This window comes from Triticum dicoccoides, chromosome 2B, assembly GCF_002162155.2.
Source record: "Triticum dicoccoides isolate Atlit2015 ecotype Zavitan chromosome 2B, WEW_v2.0, whole genome shotgun sequence".
In the NCBI taxonomy this organism is placed as follows: Eukaryota; Viridiplantae; Streptophyta; class Magnoliopsida; order Poales; family Poaceae; genus Triticum; species Triticum dicoccoides.
Genome location: NC_041383.1, coordinates 399,464,886 through 399,490,676, shown reverse-complemented (window position 1 = coordinate 399,490,676; position 25,791 = coordinate 399,464,886). Strand labels below are relative to the sequence as shown.

General features: G+C 47.0%; 1 protein-coding gene across 1 annotated transcript; it reads left to right on the top strand.

The window, feature by feature from the left end:
- The first annotated feature begins 11,315 nt into the window (after positions 1-11,315).
- LOC119367748 lies at positions 11,316-12,251 on the top strand. Its single transcript, XM_037633172.1, has one exon. It carries the CDS (start codon positions 11,358-11,360, stop codon positions 11,961-11,963), a length of 606 nt encoding a protein of 201 aa, XP_037489069.1. The 5' UTR covers positions 11,316-11,357; the 3' UTR covers positions 11,964-12,251.
- Positions 12,252-25,791: the final 13,540 nt, after the last annotated feature.

The following is a 25,791-nucleotide window of genomic DNA, read 5'->3' as shown; positions in this document are numbered from 1 at the left end:
GACTGGAAGGTCTCGAACATGGTCAAGTTTCTTGAAACCTGGGCCAACCATACTGGAGGAGGATATGCCCCTTCCTTTTTGTGTTCTTTGCATTGGCTCGGACCTCGTGGATGATGAGCATTAAGATGGTTATTGAGAGAATATTTTATAGGGAGGGCCTCTGACTCTATATTCAAATTCCTGACATTTTGGCAGCGGTGACACCCGTTATCTAAGCAGTGGGATCATGAACTGCTAGGCAGCATTATGGACGCGATGACTATACCAGCGTGTTGCCTTTCCTCGCTTCTTAGTCCCTGATCGATCAGCCACTTGATGGCCTTCTTTTCTTCTTTCTTTTATTTTGTTGGGCGTGTTTGAGCTGTTGCCACAGAAAACCTTGTATTTGTGGTGCTAATCTTAGACATGTTGTATGAACTTGGTGACTACTTTATCTGTAAAGTGAGGCGAAAACCCGTTTCAAGAGTCTGCATAATTTCGTATAAATCCTCATGTACTGGTATATATTTAGTGTCCTTCTTACGTGGTCACGAAACTCCCATTCGTGGAGGTTATGTAGAGAGTCACTGCCAAAGTTCACATATTTGTAGGGCCCAACTTGTTGGTGTTCTGGGAATGGGGGTCCCCAGACTTGCCTGCCTGCGGCCTGCAGCGTGGCTCAGCCAGTGACCCAGTATGGCCCGTCTTCATCAACCCAAGCTCAAGACCCTCGCGAGGGGCCAAGCCTCGCGGGACGGATGATGCAAGGCCTCCTCAGGCGCGGCCTCACCAGGCAGGCTCGCGAGGAGGCGAAGAGATCAAGGCGAGGGGTACCTCGTGAGGTGCTCATGACGCAAGCCATGACGACCAGAACCAGGCGGGCGCCAGCCTGCACAGTGTCCTTGTTTCCTATTTGGTGCAAAGGGGGCAACCGCAGATGCGGAGTACCAAGGCATCAAGCAAAGGTTTCCATATCAGTGCAACGAGACCAAGACCAGTAGGACAGCAGGGCGGAGGTCACCGTGGCGCCCAAGACGGCATCATCACCAGTGCCTTTGGCAGTCGAAGACCACCTTTAGTTAGGATAGCTTGTACTAGATGTCCCCTTTCAAAATGGCCGTTGTTGGCTCCCTTCCCGTTTAATATTTGGGAAGAGGACCAGGGTCTCTATAAATAGGGCCAACCACCAGAGTAGAGAGGGATCCAATCTGGAATCTGATCCGAACCTAGCTCATCCACTCCACCACAAGAATACCTCTCGCGAGGCTGTTCTTCCTCTATACTGTTCATCATCAGCCCAAGAGGCAATCCACCACACCACACACTGAATTCGGGTATTACACCACAACGGTGGCCTGAATCAGTATAAACCTCGTGTCTCTTGTGTTGTTCATCGTGCTAGCTTAGAATCACGGCGAGGTTGTGGGCGTGTTTCGGTAGGGAGAAGGTCTTCGTGCGCACCCCAGAGTTTGAACCTTAAGGGTTTTGCCAAAACCCGATATCCGACATTTGGCACGCCAGGTAGGGGTGCGCAAAAATCTTCTTTCCGCTGATCTGCATGCCATCGCTTCGTCGCATCCATGGTAGACGCTCGCCGATCCCGCGCCGAGCGCCGGGCTGCTCTCGCCGCCCACGTCACCCAAATGGCACCCGTCGGCGGGCCTCCTCGTCGTTCTCCGTCGCCTGCCGCCAGTGCCGCCACCGGCCTGGCGGGGAATGAGAAGCAAGCATCTTCACTGCACCCCTCGGTGCAGCGAGAAGGCCGCACCGCCACTCCGTCGCTGACTCCAGTTGGTTCGTCGTCTCACGCTCGTCGCGCCCCCACAGAGGCGCAGGCAGCGTTGCTCCTGGCACGTGAGTTCCCGCACTACTGCCCCGTCGACGATCTCTACGAGGAGTGGCTCGCTCGCATCACCGAGCTCGTCAGCGGCGCAGGGGGCTTTCCCGTGCCATCCCTCTCGCTGCCTCGCCCTCCGTCATGCATGGGCGATGCGGCTCAGGGAGCACCTCCGCCACCTCCTCCCCAAGAAGGCGCCCTGGCTCCAAGGCGCGCGGCCCCTAGACGTGACCCACGCGTCCGGTGCCCGCACGACAAGAAAGAAGTAGCCAAGAAATTCCTCGGCCTCAAGAAGGCGCTCACGTGCTCCCTGCACCAGCATGGCAAGACCGCATCCCTACACCAGCACGCCAAGACCCCGCGCTACCCCTAGTGGCGGTGCGTGAGAACCATCAAGAGCAAGCACCGCGTCTGCAAAGGGCTCCGGTGGCCACCGCGGGCTGCCGTGCCTTCACCACCTAGCATCGCCTGGCCGAGTAAGTTCAAGCCGGACCTGCCTCCTTGCTACGACGGCACTGCCGACCCCGTGGAGTTCCTGCAGCTCTACGAGCTGGGCATCGAGGCGGCCAACAGAGACGAAAAGGTCATGGCAAAATGGTTTCCCATGGCGCTCAAGGATGGTGCCCGCACCTGGCTCCTGAACCTGCCTCCGGGCTCGATCTCCTCTTGGGACGAGATGCGCAGCCGTTTCATCGCCAATTTTCAGGGCATTCGCGACCGCCCCCCGGCCGTGGGTGACCTGCGCCGCATCAAGCAGCAGCCTGGAGAGACCCTGCAGAAATACATCCAACGCTTCAACAGCACCCGCCTCAAGATCCCCAAGGTGATGGACGAGGCCATCATCTCAGTGCTTTCTGATGGCGTCTGTGATGTCAAGATGAAGGAGGAGCTCGCCATCCACAAGGATATGTGCACATCTCTGGAGGTGTTCAACCTAGCGACCAAGTGCGCAAGAGCTGAGGAAGGACGCCTCTCCCTCCTCGAGCTTCCAGCTGCTGACCCAGAAGAGAAGAAGGCCAACGCCAAGGACGTGAAGCGCAAAGGAGCAGCCGTGCTCGCAGCAGAACCAGACACGAAGCGCGGCAGGGACCAAACGGAGTCGTCCAAGGGCAACCGATGCTTCGCCTACCACAGCCTCCACACACACAACACCAACGAATGCTAGGAGCTCAAGGCCGTTCGAGAAGGACGCTTCGGTCGACGCCCTGAGCGCAACGACCGGGGCTACGACCGAGGAGGAGGAGGAGGCGGAGGACGATGGGATGACCGAGGCCCTCGTCAAGAGTGGCGTGATCGACCTCACGAGGATTGCTGGCAGGACCAGCTTCGTGAGGGAGCCTGGAGGGATCAGCCTCGCGAGGACCGCCCATAGGGCAACGCAGGCCTTCCTCCTCTGCCGCCACCGCCAAGAAGGAATGATGACCACCACCAGGACGAGGGGGTCGGGGGCTTCCAGGAGCCACGTGCTATCGCTTGCATCTTGAGCGGTGCCCAGGCCCCAGCCTCTTAGCGCATCTTCAAGCAGTTTGCTCGCGAGGTGAACGCGGTCCTCCCCAAGCTCAAGGCCACGCGCCCGCTCAGGTGGTCCAAGTGTGTCATCACTTTCAGCTCAGCAGATCAACTCAAGTGTGCGGCTACCGCTGGCGTCCTCCCAATGCTTTGTTCCCCAGTCATCAGCAACGTGCAAGTTACCAGGACCCTCATCGATGGCAGCGCAGGGCTCAACATTCTGTCCGTCGAGATGTTCAACAACCTTCAAGTGCCATATGATCAACTTCAGCCTACCAAGCCTTTCTCAGGAGTTACTAACGGCTCCACCACCCCGATAGGGCAGGTCCGCCTCCCTATCACTTTCGGACAGTGCAACAACTACCAAACCGAGCTCATCGACTTCGACGTCACCCACATCCGCCAGCCATACAATGCCATCCCCGGGTATTCGGCCCTGGCCAAGTTCATGGCGGTGACCCACCATGGCTACAATGTCCTCAAGATGCCAGGAAGCGGTGGAATCATCACAGTCCCCTGCGAAGAGAAAGATGCGGTGTGCTCCCTCGAGCGCGCCTTTCAAGCTGCATCAATCGAGGACCCGGACACCAAGGGCGAGAACCCTCCTGAGGCAGTCCCCAAGAAGAAGAATACATCGCCTAGCTCAAGGCCTCAGGAGGTTGGCATTTTAGAAGGTGCCGCATCAGGATCCGTGCCCGTGCAAGGGGCTCCTCCTTCCATCGCATAGGAAGGCGCGCCCGGTGCCCTCCTCGGGCAGGGCTCGAGGGCTCTCTTCTGGAGGGCCTCAGATTTTGCCAAAATCACGAGGGAGGCGCTCGGGCACCACTTGGAGGTGTGCTTCGCAGCACGTTTCCCTCAGGAAGGCATGGGCCGTGGAAAGCCCAACCCTCAGGAGTTTATCACCAAGGCCACTCAGGAGCTTCAAGAAGCAAGAACCATACGCGACGACTGCCGTCTGCCTGGCGTAGCTCCCCATCCAGGCAAGGATGGCGGGTTGTGCGTCTGCATCGGTTTCCCAGGGCTCAACCAAGCCGCGTCTCAGGAGCGCCTCTGGCCTTCGCACGTGGGACGTTGCGAGGGTCCACCGCACAGCTACGTTCGCATGCCTTTCGGCCTGCCGAACACGGCTGCTACTCACCAGCGCCATTTGCGGAGCATTCTGACGGCTCAGGAGGCCAGGCACCACGCAGTCCCGGCGGAGATGGAGATGGTCCTCGAGGAACCCCCTGGACCACCGGAGCCTCCCGAGGCTCAGGGCTTCGGTGGCTCGTGAGGACCGGCCTCTTCATCACGCATCTTCAGCTACTCCAACACTCCCTCTACAATGGTACCAGGTGACATCCTCCGAGTTCATTTTAGCTGTGAGCGCCCTCAGGGCTGCATATTCCCAGGTCGCGTGGGTCCGTCCCTGCGGCATGTACCCCTTTTGCTCATGTCTTTAGTTTGCCTTGCTAGGGGCGCCCCTCGGGTTGCATCATCCCCAAGCCGCTCGGCCCTGACCCAGAGGCATGTATCCCTCTTGCATTTTATCTAACCTGATTTGCCTTTCATGCCTAACCTGCCTATGATTATCGCCTGCTCGATTGACACCTACCTTTGGAGCTGCTCGCGCTGGCACGATGCTTGCGCATGGGTCCGTCCCTGCAACGTCGACAAATCTGAGTGGTCGAGCTCTGGCCCGCGGCAGCCCCGCAAGCGTCACCTCACCAGGCCCTCAGTGCCCTCACTACTCTCTCGGAGCAACCAATGGCCGGCCGGCAACCGTAATGGCAGCCCGTGCTTTTCTCGTGTTGGTTTACAGGAACCCCATGGGGTATAAAGCGGGTGGCACCACAAGCTCTCTCTCTCTCTCTTTCCCACGTGATCTGCTTGCGCGTTGAAAGGGGGGCTCCTGAGCATCGCGACTCAGGAGCTCTTACTGGCTCTCCATCCCTCACCCCCTGGCCTTGTCCACAGCATCGCGACCTGGCATACCAGCGGCGGCTAAGCTCGCTCGAGGGCCGGGACCTGAGGACGTAGAGCACAAAGGAGAGTGTGGAGAAGAGAGGGGAAGCTCGCGAGGGCCTAACCCAGCTACATCCCAGCTGCCGACATACAAGTCCGGCGCAACTCGAACGAACGACTCCATGTTTGCAAGATAAGTCTCGCGCCTGGAACAGCTAATCGATGCGGCCCAGAATCTCCACTTAATGCGGCTCTGTGACAGCGACGTTGCCTTACTTTCTCACCTTTCGGCGGCTGCTTGTGCGTTAAAGGGGACCCCCTGAGCATCGCGCCTCAGGGGCTCTTACTGGACCTCGGGCCGCTCACCTCCTGGCCTTGACCACGGCATCGCGACCTGGCATACCAATGACGGTTGAAGCCTGCCTGGGGACCAGGACCTGTCAGGATAGAGCACCAAATCGTCGTGAGGTTAGAAAGGGGGAACCAAGCCGGGACAGGACAATCATTCGCCTTGTTTCATAATAAGGGTAATATCAACGAAATACATCGTGGACCCTTTACATGCCCCCATGTGGTGTTTTCTTGATTCCTTGCAGGGAACAAAAGACGTGAATCCTAAGAAGCCCTAACTACACGTGTCTCCATTGCTGACGCCATCAACAATGGGCCGCAGGAGGCCGGCGCCAACCCCATCCAGATCAGCTGCGGCGACCGCCTGATGCAGCCGCCCTGCTCCGGGCACGTAGCTGTCGTCATTCGTCCCTGGACTCCCGAGCATCGCCGCTGCTGCCAGAAGAGCCGTTGGGGAAGCGGGTGGCAGGCCTAGCCCCTGCCACGATGATGTCCCGTCTGCCTCCCCTAGGGCAGCACTCCAGCTGGCGGCCTTCTGCATCAAAGACCTTGAAGAACATCAAGGAGGTGCCATCATATTCAAAATGAATCACGAGGGCACCCCCTGTTCGGCAGACCCGGGCGATCTCGCCCCAGCCTCGAGTCATGAAGACCTTGCCCAGAGCGACGACTTCAACCTCCGCTCCGGTCGCCGGAGCACCGCAGTCGGTGTGCTACAACCAAAGCTCGAGAGGCCCCCTGGGCGGCACCTCGAAGGCAAAGAATGAAGGGAAACATATCCAGGTGCTTGGAGGCATCACAGCGTGAAGCGCGAGCTCACGAGAGGAGTCCGCGACGTGGACTCCAGGAGCAACGGCACACGCCGCCACAGCTTGGCGTCCCTTTCTCCAGGGCCCTCGGCCCGGGTGTACAGGGGAAGCGGGAACCCAGGAGGTGGCCGCTTGCACCAAAGCCTCGTCATCTCCGGCCTCGCAACCTTGTCGCGGCGGCATGGGACCGGCCGTTTCTTCGGCGGGAGCTGGTCAGGCCCCTCCCGGGGGGGCCTTTCCTTTCTCTTCGGCTGAGAACCTGCGGATTGGTGCCATTGGTGTCAAGAATGGAGGAGGAGTAAGGGAGAAAAACAGGCGGAGCAAGAAGAGATGGACAACGGGGGCTCTCGCCTCTCCGTATTTATAGTCCAGGGAAGCCAACCGTCGGCCTCCACGATCACAGGTAATGATAACTCTTTTTGCATGCAGCAGGGACTCATCAAATCGGGCAGTTGCTGAGGTAGAATGGGAAAGCGGACACACCCACATCCAATCAGTCGCCACGCGTCGACCAAGGCTGCACGCTGTTGGGGCCCGCGGCGCTCCGCACTTGCCCCTTGGCTTCGCTGCTAAGCCAAGTCCGAGCGCGCCTTGGGCCTGGGGGCTACTGTCGGCGTTCTGGAAACGGGGGTCCCCAGACTTACCTGCATGTGGCCTGTAGCGTGGCTCAGCCAGTGGCCCAGTACAGCCCGTCTTCATCAACCCAAGCTCAAGACCCTCACAAGGGGCCAAGCCTCACGGGGCAGATGACACAAGGCCTCCTCAGGGGCGGCCTCACCAGGCAGGCTCGCGAGGAGGCAGAGAGATCAAGGCGAGGGGTACCTCGCGAGGTGCTCATGACGCAAGCCATGACGACCAAGACCAGGCAGGCGCCAGGCGGGCGCCAGCCTGCACAGTGTCCTCGTTTCCTCTTTGGTGCAAAGGGGGCAAGCGCAGGCGCGGAGTACCGAGGCATCAAGCAAAGGTTTCCATATCAGTGCAACGAGACCAAGACCAGCAGGACGGCAGGACGGAGGTCACCGTGGCACCCAAGACGGCGTCATCACCAGTGCCTTTGGCAGTCGAAGACCACCTTTAGTCAGGATAGCTTGTACTAGATGTCCCCTTTCAAAATGATCGTTGTTGGCTCCCTTCCCGCTCAATATTTGGGAAGAGGGCCAGGGCCTCTATAAATAGGGCCAGCCACCACAGTAGAGAGGGATCCAATCTGGAATCTGATCTGAACCTAGCTCATCCACTCCACTACAAGAATACCTCTCGCGAGGCTGTTCTTCCTCTGTACTGTTCATCATCAGCCCAAGAGGCAATCCACCACACCACACACTGAATTCGGGTATTACACCACAACGGTGGCCCGAACCAGTATAAACCTCGTGTCTCTTGTGTTGTTCATCGTGCTAGCTCAGAATCGCGGCGAGGTTGTGGGCATGTTTCGGTAGGGAGAAGATCTTCGTGCGCACCCCAAAGTTCGAACCTTAAGGGTTTTGCCGGAACCCGATATCCGACACAACTGCTTCGTAACATCTCTACTATTGAAGGGGAGTTTACCCACCCTCCTCCATCATCCGTACCCATACCCATATCAAAACTTCCCTTCCCTTTCCCTACCCATATGTAAATCAGATCAAACCTTAGCAAAACCTCAACTAAATCAAAGCTTTCCTTGCCTTCCCCTATCATACTCAAATCAAACCAAATCTTACCAAAATATAGAATATGGTGGGTGCAAGGTATATGTCGGACACGATTGATGTTAAAGCACTAGAATATGTATACCCCCATTGCAACACACGGGCTATTAGCTAGTAATATATTAGAGGCGTTTTTTCTTGAGAAAATGCCTCGGCTAGCTACCAATTCGCGATGAATCTTGGTAGAAGGACCGCCTCGAATGAGTTCCCTTTTGTAGCGAGTTTTATGATAAAACCACATTTGTATATTAGATGGTGTTGATGATTTAAATCTAACTGTCTTTGATTTAGTTATATTGTTGACAAAACCTACACTATCCTATTTTAGTGGCCAGATCCACTGGAAAAACTAGAAGCATCCATTCTCATGTAGTCACAAAAGATAGCACCATTCACAAACATGTATACATATCATACGTAAATTATCACATGTGTGTATGTATACATTGCATATCATCGGTCAGTGAATCATCTCATTAACATATACTATCTATCATACTCAAATGGCCCCCAAGTTTAATTCATAACTCAAATGAAAATTAAATAGCAACAAAAAGTCTACTAGAAGAGACTACCAGAACCAGAACAAGGTACTAGAACAAAAGGTTGAATACTTTGATCCACAAGGACACATACATCTCGGGCTTCATGGCATCACCACAAAGAACCAGGCTACGGGAGTAAATTTACTCCTGAATCCCCACAACTATCATAAGATGTTGATGAATACTACGATTTTTTTTTAAGATCTAAGTCCCCCTACCTCACAACGCCATCATGGCAGCTGGAGGCAAGGGGACAAGAAGATTCTTCTCCGACGTTTGCTAGGGTTCCGTATGTGCGTGAGCTTTTCTGTTGGCAAATATAATCCGAGCCACCTCGTCCGCGTATTCTTGGAGCTGTGACTGGTCGATTTACATGAAATTAATTTCCCCAGTTCTGGTGGCAAATATAATACACATAATCCATATTGTTATGCACTAGCGTGTATGTGTGAAATAGATGGATTATGATCCCGTACCCAATAAGATAGATATGCGTGTGTGTTAGAGAGAGAGGGAGAGGGGGATAGAGAGTGAGGAAGAGGGAGGAAGAGTGTGTGTCTGTGTGTGTGAGGATTTGATGGTAAAAAAAATCGTCAATATCGTAATATTGAACTCTTAAAATTAATGTGACCCCGTTGCAACGCACGGGCGTTCTTCTAGTTCAAGATAAGAAGAGTCTGGTATCACGACAGCCATATCTTAGCCCAAACCCATTTACTACTTCTCTATCATAATGGAACACACGAAGAGAATTAGAGGATGTTTGTGTGTTGTGCTGGATCGTACGGGGAAGCACAACTCCCCAAAACGCAAATGCTTTTTGGAAACGCAAAAAGAGAGTGCACCATTCGTTGAGGCCCATTAACGCTTGTACGTAGTTTTCCAAGACTTTTGTAGGTTTTTATTTTGTTTTTCTTCCGGGTTTTCTTCTGTTTCTTTTTTGTTTTGTTTTTTCTTGCTTGTTTTTATTTTGGCCTTTCCTTATATACTTTTTTCTTCAATTTTTTCATTTATTTTAAAATACACAAGAACACCTTTTTTCTGATTTTGTGATATGCAAACATTTTTATAAATATGTGAACATATTTTTAAAATACATGAGCATCTTTAAATTTGTGATCATTTTTGAAATGCATGAATATTTTTGACTATCGGACGTTGACTTTTTTAATGTAAATATTTTTGAAAAGATTTTAACATTTTAAAATACATGACTTATTAAAACACATGAACACTTATAAATGCATGACTGTTTCTTTTAATGCATGTACTCCCTCCGTAAAGAAATATAAGAGCATTTAGAATGCTCTTATATTTCTTTACAGAGGGAGTACCTTTTTAAACATAAAAGTATTTTTTACTTATTATGTTTTTCTTAATAGAATTATTAAATATGTTAAATAAAATAGAAATAACTGAACCTATATGGGTCATCGCATATACACGCCCTTTAGCCGATTTTGTGTGCTAACATAAACACTATATGGTGCTTAAAGGCGTCGGGCACGTGGGTCGGCCCAGTAGTATCGAACCTTCCCCTTCTATTTCCTTGGTTCGGTTTTAGTGTCGCACCCCCCCCCACACACACACACACATTTTTTCATTCTTTTACTTGCTCTGATTCTTTCATTCGTTTCTTGTTTCTTTCATAAAAGAAATGTAAATATTTTCACAAACACAGTTTACAATTTTTTATATATGAACACTTCTTGAATACGTGCCGAGCATTTCGGAAGTAATATTGAACATTTCCTTTAAAATGCAAGATGATTTCTATTTTATACGTGATTTACTTTTTCTTAAAATGCACAGACACTTCTATATGAAATTATAGGAATATTTTATAAATACATGTTTGCAAAATACATCAACATTTTTGTAAAGTGCATGATTACCTTTTTAAAATGTGTTGAACAATTTCTTAAGTATATCAATATTTTAGTAAATACAATATTGAGCACTTTATGGCAGCGGCCGATTCATTTTGCGTAGGCTTAATCTCCGCCGTGGGGCATGACTTGCTAAGGCCCATCTGAACAAGCGTTGTTCGCTCGCAACGGGACCTAAAAAAAAGCACATCTATCTATGCATGGGAAGTATATCTGGCCATGGGCCGGGCTTGGGTCAGGCCTAAAAAAGCCCACGACAGATAACTGAGGCCCAGACCCTTTCAGGCCCAACCATAGAGCCTACTTTTCAAGCCCAAGCCCGGCCATCTGGTAAAAAGCCCTGAAAAGCCCTTAGAGCTTAGGGCCGTTCGTCGGGCCTCTCCCTTAAAATGCCAATATGCCAAACCCAAGCCCGTCCAGGCTCTGCTGGTGGGCTGAAAAGTCAGGCCCAAGACTGGCCATGGGCAAGCTCATCGGGCCTAGGCCCTGGATTTTAGGGCCGGGCCTGGGTGGGCTGACAGGGCCGGGCCTGAGATGGCAGGACTAATGGGAAGCGAGTGGCCAAACATTGTTTTTTTTTTTCTAGGGAAGCCAGTGGCCACACATTGTTATTTTTTCTTCAGGGAAGCGAGTGGCCACACATATGAAGACGAACATGCCGATTTCCACACGGAGAAGACAACTCTCGACCACACGTACATGTATAAGCTTATTATAATTTGGCTCCATCCTCCGTGCATGCATGCAAGTTTGGCTGTTCAACTCGTTGCATTCCGTGACGAAAGTTTGCGAGTAAATCGACCATGGCGATCGCGACGCCTCGCAGCTCCCTCATCATCTTCTTCGTCCTCCTCGTCTCGGCCGCTTCCTTGGTGGTCGATGGTGGCAGCATCGTCAAGGAGGCCTGCGCCAAGACGCCGCAGCCGAGCGACTGCGAGGAGCTCCTCAAGTCCAGCACCGCGACGGACGCGAAAACGCTGGCCCAGGCCGCCGTCGCCGCCGCCGCGAAGACGGCCACCGAGGCTGCTACCGCCGCCAAAGCGGAGCGGGACAAGCTCCCCAACGGCAAGACGCAGTGGCGGTGCATGGACAGCTGTGCGGCGGGGTTCGATGAGGCGGCGACAAAGTTTAAGCCAGCAGCTGGCGGGAACGCCGCGGGAGCCGACGCCCAGCTCACGGAGGTGCTGGACTTCGTTGTGGTGGATGAGGATGTGGAGAAGTCCAGGGACTGGGAGTGGAAGTGGAGCTGCAACGAGTGCAAGGCGGACCCCACCGCGCCGGCAGGACTCGTCGCCAAGAACAAGGAGTTCGACAAGATCATGGATATCATACCTGCCATCATCAAGCAGGCAGTCGCCGGCGCGGACAATTCCACCAAATCGGACACCAAATCCAAATCCAAATCCTAGGGAGCCAACTCTTCGTTATGACTACTTTCAACCTTCGCCGTTGATGCATTGCTATTGCGCCATCCCGTCTGACCCACACCAGCAGGGTGTCGTGATAGTTGTTAGAGAAGCTGATCACTCGAAGCCGGCGAAACTGGCTTTGGCTTTAGCACCACAATTTACTGTCGTTATTTCTATTTTTTAAACTAATCTTTTCGTTCTTAAATTTCTTCCTTTTGGTACATTTTGGTACACACTCTTTTCGAAAGGAGATTAAAACATAATCCTTCAACTACCGCTATTGAAATCTGGAACTTTGCCAAGCGTTTGCCGAGTGCATTTTTTCGGGTACTAGGCAAATATGACTTTTGCGGAGTATAGTTTTTTTGCACTCGGCAAACAACTCTTTGCCAAGTGTATTTTTTTTTCCGTTCGACAAAAAACTCTTTGGCTAGTGTCTTTTTCTTTGCACTAGGCAAACACTTCTCTTTGCCTAGTGCCTTCTGTATGCACTCAACAAACATCTATTTTTTTTCCTTCTCCCTTCTCTTTCTCGAGGACCGCAAACACTTCTTTTCCGTTTCCCTCTCCTTTCTCTTGTTTCTTTCCTTCTTGTACATTGTTTTTTTCATTTCTTTTATGCTCTGTTCTATTCTATATTATTTATTTATTTTATTTTATTCCTATCTCCCTCTCCATTTCCATTCATAGGCATTAAGTGAACTTTTAGGCACTAGATATTTAGTGAATATAAATAATTTTTCAACTACAAGTGCATGAAAAACTTGGTAATTTGGGTTGATAAATCATATTTGTGTTCTTAGTACATATAATTTAGGCCTTATATAAGAAAAGAGAAGGAATTTTAAACATGTGGGTGCCAAGACTAGACTCTGAAAATGAAGTTTGTTGGTTTTTAATTCTGAAAAATTCAAACAATGTTCGAAAAGCATGAAACCCTGCAAGGTGCCCTCATATGACACATACATGTTGTGGTAAAAAATTGCTAAGGTTTCCCTAATTGTATGACTATACTGCTTCGAAATTGGACCATCTCCGTGGAAGAAACTGTTGGAGAACGTAGTAATTTCAAAATTTTCCTATGATCACGCAAGATCTATCTAGGAGATGCATAGCAACGAGAGGGGAGAGTGTGTCTAAAATAGACCGAAAGCGGAAGCGTTTAGAAACACGGTTGATGTAGTCGAACGTCTTCGCGATCCAACCTATCCAAGTACCGAACGTACGGCACCTCCGCGTTCAGCACACGTTCAGTTCGATGACGTCCCTCGTGCTCTTGATCCAGTTGAGGACGAGGGTGAGTTTCGTCAGCACGACGGCGTGGCGACGGTGATGATGATGCTACCGGCGCAGGGCTTCGCCTAAGCATTATGACGATATGATCGAGGTGTGTAACTGTGGGGGCACCGCACACAGTTAAGAGAAACTTGTGTGTTCTAGGGTGCCCCCTGCCCCCGTATATAAAGGAGCAAGGGGGAGGCCGGCCGGCCCCTAGGGCGCGCCCCAAGAGGAGGAGTCCTACTAGGACTTCCTAGTCCTAGTAGGATTCCACTTCAAGTAAGGAGGGGGAAGGAAATGAGAGGGAGATGGAGCAGGAAAGGGGGGGCGCTGCCCCCCTTCCCTTGTCCTATTCAGACTCAAGGGGGGGCAGCCCTCCTGCGGCCCTCCTCTCTCTTCCCCGGGGGGTTCCGGTAATCCCTCCGGCACTCCGGTTTTACCCGAAACTTCCCGGGACTCTTCCGGTGTCCGAATAACATGGTCCAATATATCAATCTTTATGTCTCGACCATTTAGAGACTCCTCGTCACGTCCGTGATCTCATCCGGGACTCTGAACAAACTTTGGTCATCAAAACACATAACTCATAATACAAATCGTCATCGAACGTTAAGCGTGCGGACCGTACGGGTTCGAGAACTATGTAGACATGATCGAGACACATCTTCGATCAATAACCAATAGCGGAACCTGAATGCTCATATTGGCTCCTACATATTCTACGAAGATCTTTATCGCTCAAACCGCATGAAAACATGCGTTGTTCCCTTTGTCATCGGTATTGTTAATTACTTGCCCGAGATTCGATCGCCGGTATCATCATACCTAGTTCAATCTCGTTACCGGCAAGTCTCTTTACTCGTAACATAATGCTTCATCCCGCAACTAACTCATTAGTCACATTGCTTGCAAGTCTTATAGTGATAAGCATTACCGAGAGGGTCCAAAGATACCTCTCCGAAACACGGAGTGACAAATCCTAAACTCGATCTATGCCAAGCCAACAAACACCTTCGGAGACACATGTAGATCATCTTTATAATCACCCAGTTACGTTGTGATGTTTGATAGCACACAAGGTGTTCCCCAGTATTCGGGAGTTGCATAATCTCATAGTCTGAGGAACATGTATAAGTCATGAAGAAAGCAGTAGCAATGAAACTGTAACGATCATAATGCTAAGCTAACGGATGGGTCTTGTCCATCACATCATTCTCCCAATGACGTGATCCCGTTCATCACATGACAACACATGTCTATGGTTAGGAAACATAACCATCTTTGATTAACGAGCTAGTCAAGTAGAGGCATACTAGGGACACTATGTTTTGTCTATGTATTCACACATGTACTAAGTTCCGGTTAATACAATTCTAGCATGAATAATAAACATTTATCATGATATAAGGAAATATAAATAACAACTTTATTATTGCCTCTAGGGCATATTTCCTTCAGTCTCCTACTTGCGCTAGAGTCAATAATTTAGTTCACATCGTCATGTGATTTAACATCAATAGTTCACATATGTATGTGATTAACACCCATAGTTCACATCGCCATGTGACCAACACCCAAAGAGTTTACTAGAGTCAATAATCTAGTTCACATTGCTATGTGATTAACACCCAAAGAGTACTAAGGTGTGATCATGTTTTGCTCGTGAGAGAAGTTTAGTCAACGGGTCTATCACATTCAGAGCCGTATGTAATTTGCAAATATTCTGTGTCTACAATTCTCTGCATAGAGCTACTCTAGCTAATTGCTCCCACTTTCAATATGTATCCAGATTGAGACTTAGAGTCATCTGGATCGGTGTAAAAGCTTGCATCGACGTAACTCTTTACGACGAACTCTTTATCACCCCCATAACCGAGAAACATTTCCTTAGTCCTCACTAAGGATAATTTTGACCGTTGTCCAGTGATCTACTTCTAGATCACTATTGTACCCCCTTGCCAAACTAATGGCAAGGTACACAATAGGTCTGGTACACAACGCATACTTTATAGAACCTGTGACTGAGGCATAGGGAATGACTTTCATTCTCTTTCTATCTTCTGCCATGGTCGGGCTTTGAGTCTTACTCAATTTTACACCTTGTAATACAGACAAGAACTCCTTCTTTGACTGATCCATTTTGAACTCTTTCAAAAACTTGTCAAGTTATACACTCATTGAAATATCTTATCAAGCGTCTTGATCTATCTCTATAGATATTGATGCCTAATATGTAAGCAGCTTCACCGAGGTCTTTCTTTGAAAATCTCCTTTCAAACTCTCCTTTATGCTTTCCAGAAAATTCTACATCATTTCCGATCAACAATATGTCATTCACATATACTTATCAGAAAGGCTGTAGTGCTCCCACTCACTTTCTTGTAAATACAGGCTTCACCGCAAGTCTGTTTAAAACTATATGCTTGGATCAACTCATCAGAGCGTATATTCCAACTCCGAGATGCTTGCACCAGTCCATTGATGGATCGCTGGAGCTTGAACACCTTTTTAGTACCTGATCGACAAAACCTTCTCGTTGCATCATATACAACTCTTCTTCCAGAAATCCAATTAGGAATGCAGTTTTGACATCCATCTGCCAAATTTCATAACCATATAATGCGGAAATTGCTAACATGATTCCGACAGACTTAAGCATCGCTACGGGTGAGAAAATCTCATCGTAGTCAACTCCTTGAACTTGTCGAAAACCTTTCGCAACAAGCCGAGCTTTGTAGACGATAACATTACCGTCAGCTTCAGTCTTCTTCTTGAAGATCCATTTATTTTCTATGACTTGCCGATCATCGGGCAAATCCACCAAAGTCCACACTTTGTTCTCATACATGGATCCCATCTCAGATTTCATGGCCTCAAGCCATTTTGCGGAATCTGGGCTCATCATCTCTTCCTCATAGTTCGTAGGTTCATCATGGTCTGGTAACATGACTTCTAGAATAGGATTACCGTACCACTATGGTGCGGACCGTACTCTGGAAGACCTACAAGGTTCTATAGTAACTTGATCTGAAGTTTCATGATCATCATCATTAGCTTCCTCACAAATTGGTGTAGTAATCATTGGAACTGATTTCTGTGATGAACTACTTTCCAATTCGAGAGAAGGTAAAATTACCTCATCAAGCTCTACTTTCCTCCCACTCACTTCTTTCGAGAGAAACTCCTTCTCTAAAAAGGATCCATTCTTAGCAATGAATATCTTGCCTTCGGATCTGTGATAGAAGATGTACTCAACAGTTTCCTTTGGATATCCTATGAAGACGCATTCTTTGATTTGGGTTCGAGCTTATCATGTTGAAGCTTTTTCACATAAGCATCTCAGCCCCAAACTTTAAGAAACGACAAATTTGGTTTCTTGCCAAACCAAAGTTCATAAGGCGTCGTCTCAACAGATTTTGATGGTGCCTTGTTTAAAGTGAATGCAGCTGTCTCTAATGCTTAACCCCCAAATGATTGTGGTAAATCGGTAAGAGACATCATATATCGCACCATATCCAATAAAGTGCGGTTACGACGTTCGGACACACCATTACGATTGAAGGAAATATGCCCTAGAGGCAATAATAAAGTTATTATTTATTTCCTTATATCATGATAAATGCTTATTATTCATGCTAGAATTGTATTAACCGGAAACATAATACATGTGTGAATACATAGACAAACATAGTGTCACTAGTATGCCTCTACTTGACTAGCTCGTTAATCAAAGATGGTTAAGTTTCCTAACCATAGACATGAGTTGTCATTTGATTAACGAGATCACATCATTAGGACAATGATGTGATTGACTTGACCCATTCCGTTAGCTTAGCACTTGCTCGTTTAGTATGATGATATTGCTTTCTTCATGACTTATACACGTTCCTATAACTATGAGATTATGCAACTCTCGTTTACCGGAGGAACACTTTGTGTGCTACCAAACGTCACAACGTAACTGGGTGATTATAAAGGTGGTCCACAGGTGTCTCCGAAGGTACTTGTTGGGTTGGCGTATTTCGAGATTAGGATTTGTCACTCCGATTGTCGGAGAGGTATCTCTGGGCCCACTCGGTAATGCACATCACTATAAGCCTTGCAAGCATTGTAACTAATGAGTTAGTTGCAAGATGATGTATTACGGAACGTGTAAAGAGACTTGCCGGTAACGAGATTGAACTAGGTATTGAGATACCAACGATTGAATCTCGGACAAGTAACATACCGATGACAAAGGGAACAACGTATGTTGTTATGCGGTTTGACCGATAAAGATCTTTGTAGAATATGTAGGAGCCAATATGAGCATCCATGTTCTGCTGTTGGTTATTGACCGGGAACGTGTCTCGGTCTTGTCTACATATTTCTCGAACCCGTAGGGTCCGCACGCTTAAGGTTTTGATGATAGTTGTATTATGAGTTTATGAGTTTTGATGTACCGAAGGAGTTCGGAGTCCCGGATGAGATCGGGGACATGACGAGGAGTCTCGAAATGGTCGAGACGTAAAGATCGATATATTGGACGACTATATTCGGACATTGGAAAGGTTCCGAGTGGTTCGGGTATTTTTCGAAGTACCAAGGAGTTACGGGAACACACGGAAGAAGTATATGGGCCTTATTAGGCTTTAGGGGAGAGAGAGAGGAAGGCCGCGCGCCCCCCAATGACTAGTCCAAATTGGACTAGGGGGAGGGGCACCGCCCCCTCCTTCCTTCTCTTCCCTCTCCCCCTTCCTTGTCTCCTACTCCTACTACATGGAAGGGGAGGAATCCTACTCCCGGTGGGAGTAGGACTCCTCCAGGGCGCGCCATAGGGGCCGACCCTCTCCCCCTCCTTAACTCCTTTATATACGGGGCAGGGGGGAACCTCTAGACATAACAACAATTGATCTCTTGATCTCTTTGCGGTGCCCCCCTCCACCATAGTTCTCCTCGATAATATTGTTAGCGGTGCTTAGGCGAAGCCCTGCAATGGTAGAACATCAAAATCGTCACCACGCCGTCGTGCTGACGGAACTCTTCCCCGACATTCTTCTGGATTGGAGTCCGAGGATCGTCATCGAGCTGAACGTGTGCTAGAACTCGGAGGTGTCATAGTTTCGGTGCTTGATCGGTCGGGCCGTGAAGACGTACGACTACATCAACCACGTTGTTCTAACGCTTCCGCTTTCGGTCTACGAGGGTACGTGGACAACACTCTCCCCTCTCGTTGCTATGCATCACCATGATCTTGCGTGTGCGTAGGATAATTTTTGAAATTACTACGTTCCCCAATAGTGGTATCAGAACCTAGGTTTTATGCGTAGATGTTATATGCACGAGTAGAACACAAGTGAGTTGTGGGCGATACAAGTCATACTGCTTACCAGCATGTCATACTTCGGTTCGGCGGTATTGTTGGATGAAGCTGCCCAGACCGACATTACCCGTACGCTTACGCGAGACTGGTTCTACCGACGTGCTTTGCACACAGGTGGATGGCGGGTGTCTGTTTCTCCAACTTTAATTGAATCGAGTGTGGCTACGCCCGGTCCTTGCGTAGGTTAAAACATCACTAACTTGACGAACTATCATTGTGGTTTTGATGCGTAGGTAAGAAGTAAGAACGGTTCTTGCTCAGCCCGTAGCAGCCACGTAAAATTTGCAACAACAAAGTAGAGGACGTCTAACTTGTTTTTGCAGGGCATGTTGTGATGTGATATGGTCAAGACGTGATGCTATATTTTATTGTATGAGATGATCATGTTTTGTAACCGAGTTATCGGCAACTGGCAGGAGCCATATGGTTGTCGCTTTATTGTATGAAATGCAAACGCCCTGTAATTGCTTTACTTTATCACTAAGCGGTAGCGATAGTCATAGAAGCAATCGATGGCGTAATGACAATGATGCTACGATGGAGATCAAGGTGTCGCGCCGGTGATGATGGTGATCACGATGATGCTTCGGAGATGGATATCACAAGCACAAGATGATGATGGCCATATCATATCACTTCTATTGATTGCATGTGATGTTTATCCTTTATGCATCTTATCTTGCTTTGATTGACGGTAGCATTTTAAGATGATCTCTCACTAAATATCAATAAGTGTTCTCCCTGAGTATGCACCGTTGCGAAAGTTCTTCGTGCTGAGACACCACGTGATGATCGGGTGTGATAGGCTCTACATTCAGATACAGCGGGTGCAAAACAGTTGCACACGCGGAATACTCAGGTTAAACTTGACGAGCCTAGAATATACAGATATGGCCTCGGAACACGGAGACCGAAAGGTCGAACGTGAATTATATAGTAGATATGATCAACATAGTGATGTTCACCATTGAAAACTACTCCATCTCACGTGATGATCGGACATGGTTTAGTTGATTTGGATCACGTGATCACTTAGATGACTAGAGAGATGATTGTCTAAGTGGGAGTTCTTTAGTAATATGATTAATTGAACTTAAATTTATCATGAACTTAGTCCTGGTAGTGTTTTGTAGATTATGTTGTAGATCAATAGCTCGCGTTATTGCTTTCATATATTTATTTTGATATGTTCCTAGAGAAAATTGTGTTGAAAGATGTTAGTAGCAATGATGCGGATTGGATCCGTGATCTGAGGATTATCCTCATTGCTGCACAGAAGAATTATGTCCTTGATGCACCACTAGGTGACAAACCTATTGCAGGAGCAGATGCAGACGTTATGAACGTTTGGCTAGCTCAAAATGATGACTACTTGATAGTTTAGTGCACCATGCTTAAACGGCTTAGAATCGGTACTTCAAAGATGTTTTGAACGTCATGGACCATATGAGGTGTTCCAGGAGTTGAAGTTAATATTTCCAGCAAATACCCGAGTTGAGAGATATGAAGTCTCCAACAAGTTCTATAGCTAAAAGATGGAGGAGAATGGCTCAACTAGTGAGCATGTGCTTAGATTGTATGGGTACTACAATCGCTTGAATTAAGTGGGAGTTAATCTTCTAGATAAGATAGCGATTGATAGAGTTCTCTAGTCACCATCACCAAGTTGCTAGAATTTCGTGATGAACTATAGTATGCAAGGGATGAAAAAAATGATTCCCAAGCTCTTCGTGATGTTGAAATCGACGAAGGTAGAAATCAAGAAAGACCATCAAGTGTTGATGATTGACAAGACCACTAGTTTCAAGAAAAGGGCAAAGGGAAATAAAGGGAATTTCAAGTAGAATGACAAGCAAGTTTTCACTCCCGCGAAGAAGCCCAAAGCTGGACCAGAGCCTGAAACTGAGTGCTTACACTGCAAAGGAAATGGTCACTGGAAGCGGAAATGCCCTAAATATTTGGTGGATAAGAAGGATGGCAAAGTTAACAAGGGTATATTTGATATACAGGTTATTGATGTGTACATTACTAGTGTTTATAGTAGCCCCTAAGTATTTGATACTTGTTCAGTTGCTAAAAATTAGTAACTAGAAACATGAGTTACAGAATAAACAGAGACTAGTTGAGGGTGAAGTGACGATGTGTGTTGGAAGTGGTTCCAATATTGATATGATCATCATCGCACACTCCCTATACTTTCGGGATTAGTGTTAAACCTAAATAAATTTTATTTGGTGTTTGCGTTGAGTATAAATATGATTCGATCATGTTTATTGCAATACGGTTATTCATTTAAAGTCAGAGAATAATTATTGTTCTATTTACATGAATAAAACCTTCAATGGTCATACACCCAATGAAAATAGTTTGTTGGATCTCGATCGTAGTGATACACATATTCATAATATTGATGCCAAAAGATGCAAAGTTAATAATGATAGTGCAACTTATTTGTGGCACTGCCGTTTGGGTCATATCGGTGTAAAGCGCATGAAGAAACTCCATAAAGATGGATTTTCGGAATCACTTGGTTATGAATCATTTTGATGCTTGCGAACCGTGCCTTTTGGGCAGGATGACTAAAACTCCGTTCTCCAGAACAATGGAACGAGCTACTAACTTGTTGGAAATAATACATACAGATGTATGCGGTCCAATAAGTGTTGATGCTCGTGGTGGGTATCGTTATTTTTTGACCTTCACAGATGATTTGAGCAGATATGGGTATATCTACTTGATGAAACATAAGTTTGAAATGGTTGAAAGGTTCAAAGAATTTCAGAGTGAAGTGTAAAATCATCATAACAAGAAAATAAAGTTTCTGCGATCTAATCGTGGAGATGAATATTTGAGTTACGAGTTTGGTCTTCATATAAAACAATGTGGAATAGTTTCACAGTTCACGCCACCTGGAACACCACAACGTTATGGTGTGTCCGGACATCGTAATCGCACTTTATTGGATATTGTGTGATTTATGATGTTTCTTATTGGTTTACCACTATCGTTTTGGGGTTATGCATTAGAGACAACTGCATTCACTTTAAAAAGATGCACCATCAAAATCCGTTGAGACAACGCCTGATGAACTGTGGTTCGGAAAGAAACCAAAGTTGTCGTTTCTTAAAAGTTTGGGGTTGCGATGCTTATGTGAAAAAGCTTCAACCTGATAAGCTTGAATCCAAATCGGAGAAGTGCGTCTTCATAGAATACCCAAAGGAAACTGTTGGGTACACCTTCTATCACATATCCGAAGGCAAGATATTCGTTGCTAAGAATGGATCCTTTCTAGAGAAGAAGTTTCTCTCGAAAGAAGTGAGTGGGAGGAAAGTAGAACTTGATGAGGTAACTGTACCTACTCCCTTATTGGAAAGTAGTTCATCATAGAAATCAGTTCCTGTGATTCCTACACCAATTAGTGAGGAAGCTAATGATGTTGATCATGAAACTTAAGATTAAGTTACTACAAAACCTCGTAGGTCTTCCAAAGTACATTACACACCAGAGTGGTATGGTAATCCTGTTCTGGAAGTCATGTTACTAGACCATGATAAACCTACGAACTATGAGGAAGCGATGATGAGCCCAAATTCCATGAAATGGCTTGAGGCCATGAAATCTGAGATGGGATCCATGCATGAGAACAAAGTATGGACTTTGGTGGACTTGCCCGATGATCGGCAAGCCATAGAAAATAAATGGATCTTCAAGAGGAAGACACACGATGATATTAGTGTTACTATCTACAAAGCTCGACTTGTCGCAAAAAGTTTTCCGACAAGTTCAAGGTGTTGAATACAATGAGATTTTCTCACTCATATCGATGCATAAGTCTGTCCGAATCATGTTAGCAATTGCCACATTTTATGAAATCTGGCAAATGGATGTCAAAACTGCATTCCTTAATGGATTTATTAAAGAAAAGTTGTATATGATACAACCAGAAGGTTTTTTCAATCCTAAAGGTGCTAACAAAGTGTGCATGCTCCAGCGATCCATCTATGGACTGGTGCAAGCATCTTGGAGTTGGAATATACGCTTTGATGAGTTGATCAAAGCATATTGTTTTATACAGACTTTTGGAGAAGCCTGTATTTACAAGATAGTGAGTGGGAGCTCTGTAGCATTTATAAATACTATATGTAGATGACATATTGTTGTTTGGAAATGATATAGAATTTCTGGATAGCATAAAAGGATACTTGAATAAGAGTTTTTAAAAGAAAGACCTCAGTAAAGCTACTTATATATTAAGCATCAAGATCTATTGAGATAGATCAAGACGCTTGATAAGTTTTTCAATAAGTACATACCTTGTCAAGATTTTGAAGTAGCTCAAAATGGAACAGTCAAAGAAAGAGTTCTTGCCTGTGTTGCAAAGGTGTGAAATTGATTAAGACTGAAATCCCGACCACGACAGAAAAGAGAATGAAAGTCATTCCCTATGCCTCGGTCATAGGTTCTATAAAGTATGTTATGCTATGTACCAGACCTATTGTATACCTTGCTCTGAATTTGGCAAGGGAGTACAATAGTGATCTAGGAGTAGATCACTGGACATTGGTCAAGAATATCCTTAGTGAGGACTAAGGAAATATTTCTCGATTATGGAGGTGATAAAAGAGCCCGTCGTAAAGAGTTACATCGGTGCAAGCTTTTACACCGATCCAGATGACTCTAAGTCTCAATCTGGATACATATTGAAAGTTGGAGCAATTAGCTAGAGTAGCTCCGTGCAGAGCATTGTAGACACAGAATATTTGCAAAATACATACGGCTCTGAATGTGACAGACCCGTTGACTAAGCTTCTCTCATGAGCAAAACATGATCACACCTTAGTACTCTTTGGGTGTTAATCACATAGCGATGTGAACCAGATTATTGACTCTAGTAAAACCTTTGGGTGTTGGTCACATGACGATATGAACTATGGGTGTTAATCATATACAGATATGAATATTGATGTTAAATCACATAGCGATGTGAACTAGATTATTGACTCTAGTGCAAGTGGAAGACTGAAGGAAATATGCCCTAGAGGCAATAATAAAGTTATTATTTATTTCCTTATATCATGATAAATGCTTATTATTCATGCTAGAATTGTATTAACCGGAAACATAATACATGTGTGAAATCATAGACAAACATAGTGTCACTAGTATGCCTCTACTTGACTAGCTCGTTAATCAAAGATGGTTAAGTTTCCTAACCATAGACATGAGTTGTCATTTGATTAACGGGATCACATCATTAGGAGAATGATGTGATTGACTTGACCCATTCCGTTAGCTTGGAACTTGATCGTTTAGTATGATGTTATTGCTTTCTTAATGACTTATACACGTTCCTATAACTATGAGATTATGCAACTCCCGTTTACCGGAGGAACACTTTGTGTGCTACCAAACGTCACAACGTAACTGGGTGATTATAAAGGTGCTCTACAGGTGTCTCCAAGGTACTTGTTGGGTTGGCGTATTTCGAGATTAGGATTTGTCACTCTGATTGTCGGAGAGGTATCTCTGGGCCCACTCGGTAATGCACAACACTATAAGCCTTGCAAGCATTGTAACTAATGAGTTAGTTGCAGGATGATGTATTACGGAACGAGTAAAGAGACTTGTCGGTAACGAGATTGAACTAGGTATTGAGATACCGACGATCGAATCTCGGACAAGTAACATACCGATGACAAAGGAAAAAACGTATGTTGTTATGCGGTTTGACCGATAAAGACCTTCGTAGAATACGTAGGAGCCAATATGAGCATCCAGGTTCCGCTATTGGTTATTGACCGGAAACGTGTCTCGGTTATGTCTACATAGTTCTCGAACCCGTAGGGTCCGCACGCTTAAGGTTTTGATGACAGTTATATTATGAGTTTATAAGTTTTGATGTACCGAAGGAGTTCGGAGTCCCGGATGAGAACGGGGACATGACGAGGAGTCTCGAAATGGTTGAGACGTAAAGATCGATATATTGGATGACTATATTCGGACATCGGAAAGGTTCCAAGTGGTTCGGGTATTTTTCGGAGTACCGGGGAGTTACGGGAATACGGGGAAGAAGTATATGGGCCTTATTGGTCTTTAGGGGACAGAGAGGCAGGCCGCGCGCTCCCCCCCCCCCCCAATGACTAGTCTGAATTGGACTAGGGGGAGGGGCGGCGCCCCCTCCTTCCTTCTCTTCCCTCTCCTCCTTCCTTGTCTCCTACTCCTACTACATGGAAGGGGAGGAATCCTACTCCCGGTGGTTGTAGAACTCCTCCAGGGCGCACCATAGGGGCCGGCCCTCTCCCCCTCCTCCACTCCTTTATATACGAAGGCAGGGGGACACCTCTAGACATAACACCAATTGATCTCTTGATCTCTTCGCCGTGTGCGGTGCCCCCCTCCACCATAGTTCTCCTCGATAATATTGTAGCGGTGCTTAGGCGAAGTCCTGCAACGATAGAACATCAAGATCGTCACCACGCCGTCGTGCTGACGGAACTCTTCCCCGACATTCTGCTGGATCGGAGTACAGGGAACGTCATCGAGCTGAACGTGTGCTAGAACTCGGAGGTGCCGTAGTTTCGGTGCTTGATCGGTCGGGCCGTGAAGACGTACGACTACATCAACCGCGTTGTTCTAACGCTTACGCTTTCGGTCTACTAGGGTACATGGACAACACTCTCCCCTCTCGTTGCTATGCATCACCATGATCTTGCGTCTGCGTAGGATAATTTTTGAAATTACTACGTTCCCCAACAACAATGTGGTGTTCCACGTGGCGTGAGCTGTGAAACTATTCCATATTGTTTAAATGAAGGTCAAACTCGTAACTCAAATATTCTCCTCCAAGATCAAATCGCGAAACTTTTATTTTCTTGTTATGATGATTCTCCACTTCACTCTGAAATTCTTTGAACTTTTCAAATGTTTCAGACTTGTGTTTCATTAAGTAGATATACCCATATCTGCTTAAATCATCTGTGAAGGTCAGAAAATAACGATACCCGCCACGAGCATCAACACTCATTGGACCACATGCATCGGTATGTATTATTTTTCCAATAAATCACTAGCTCGTTCCATTGTTCCGGAGAATGGATTTTTAGTCATCTTGCCAATAAGGTACGGTTCGCAAGTATCAAATGATTCATAATCAAGTGATTCCAAAAGTCCATCTTTATGGATTTTCTC

Excerpts from the sequence above, each read along its gene's own strand:
- LOC119367748 (XM_037633172.1), top strand. The coding sequence starts at position 11,358 with ATGGCGATCGCGACGCCTCGCAGCTCCCTCATCATCTTCTTCGTCCTC.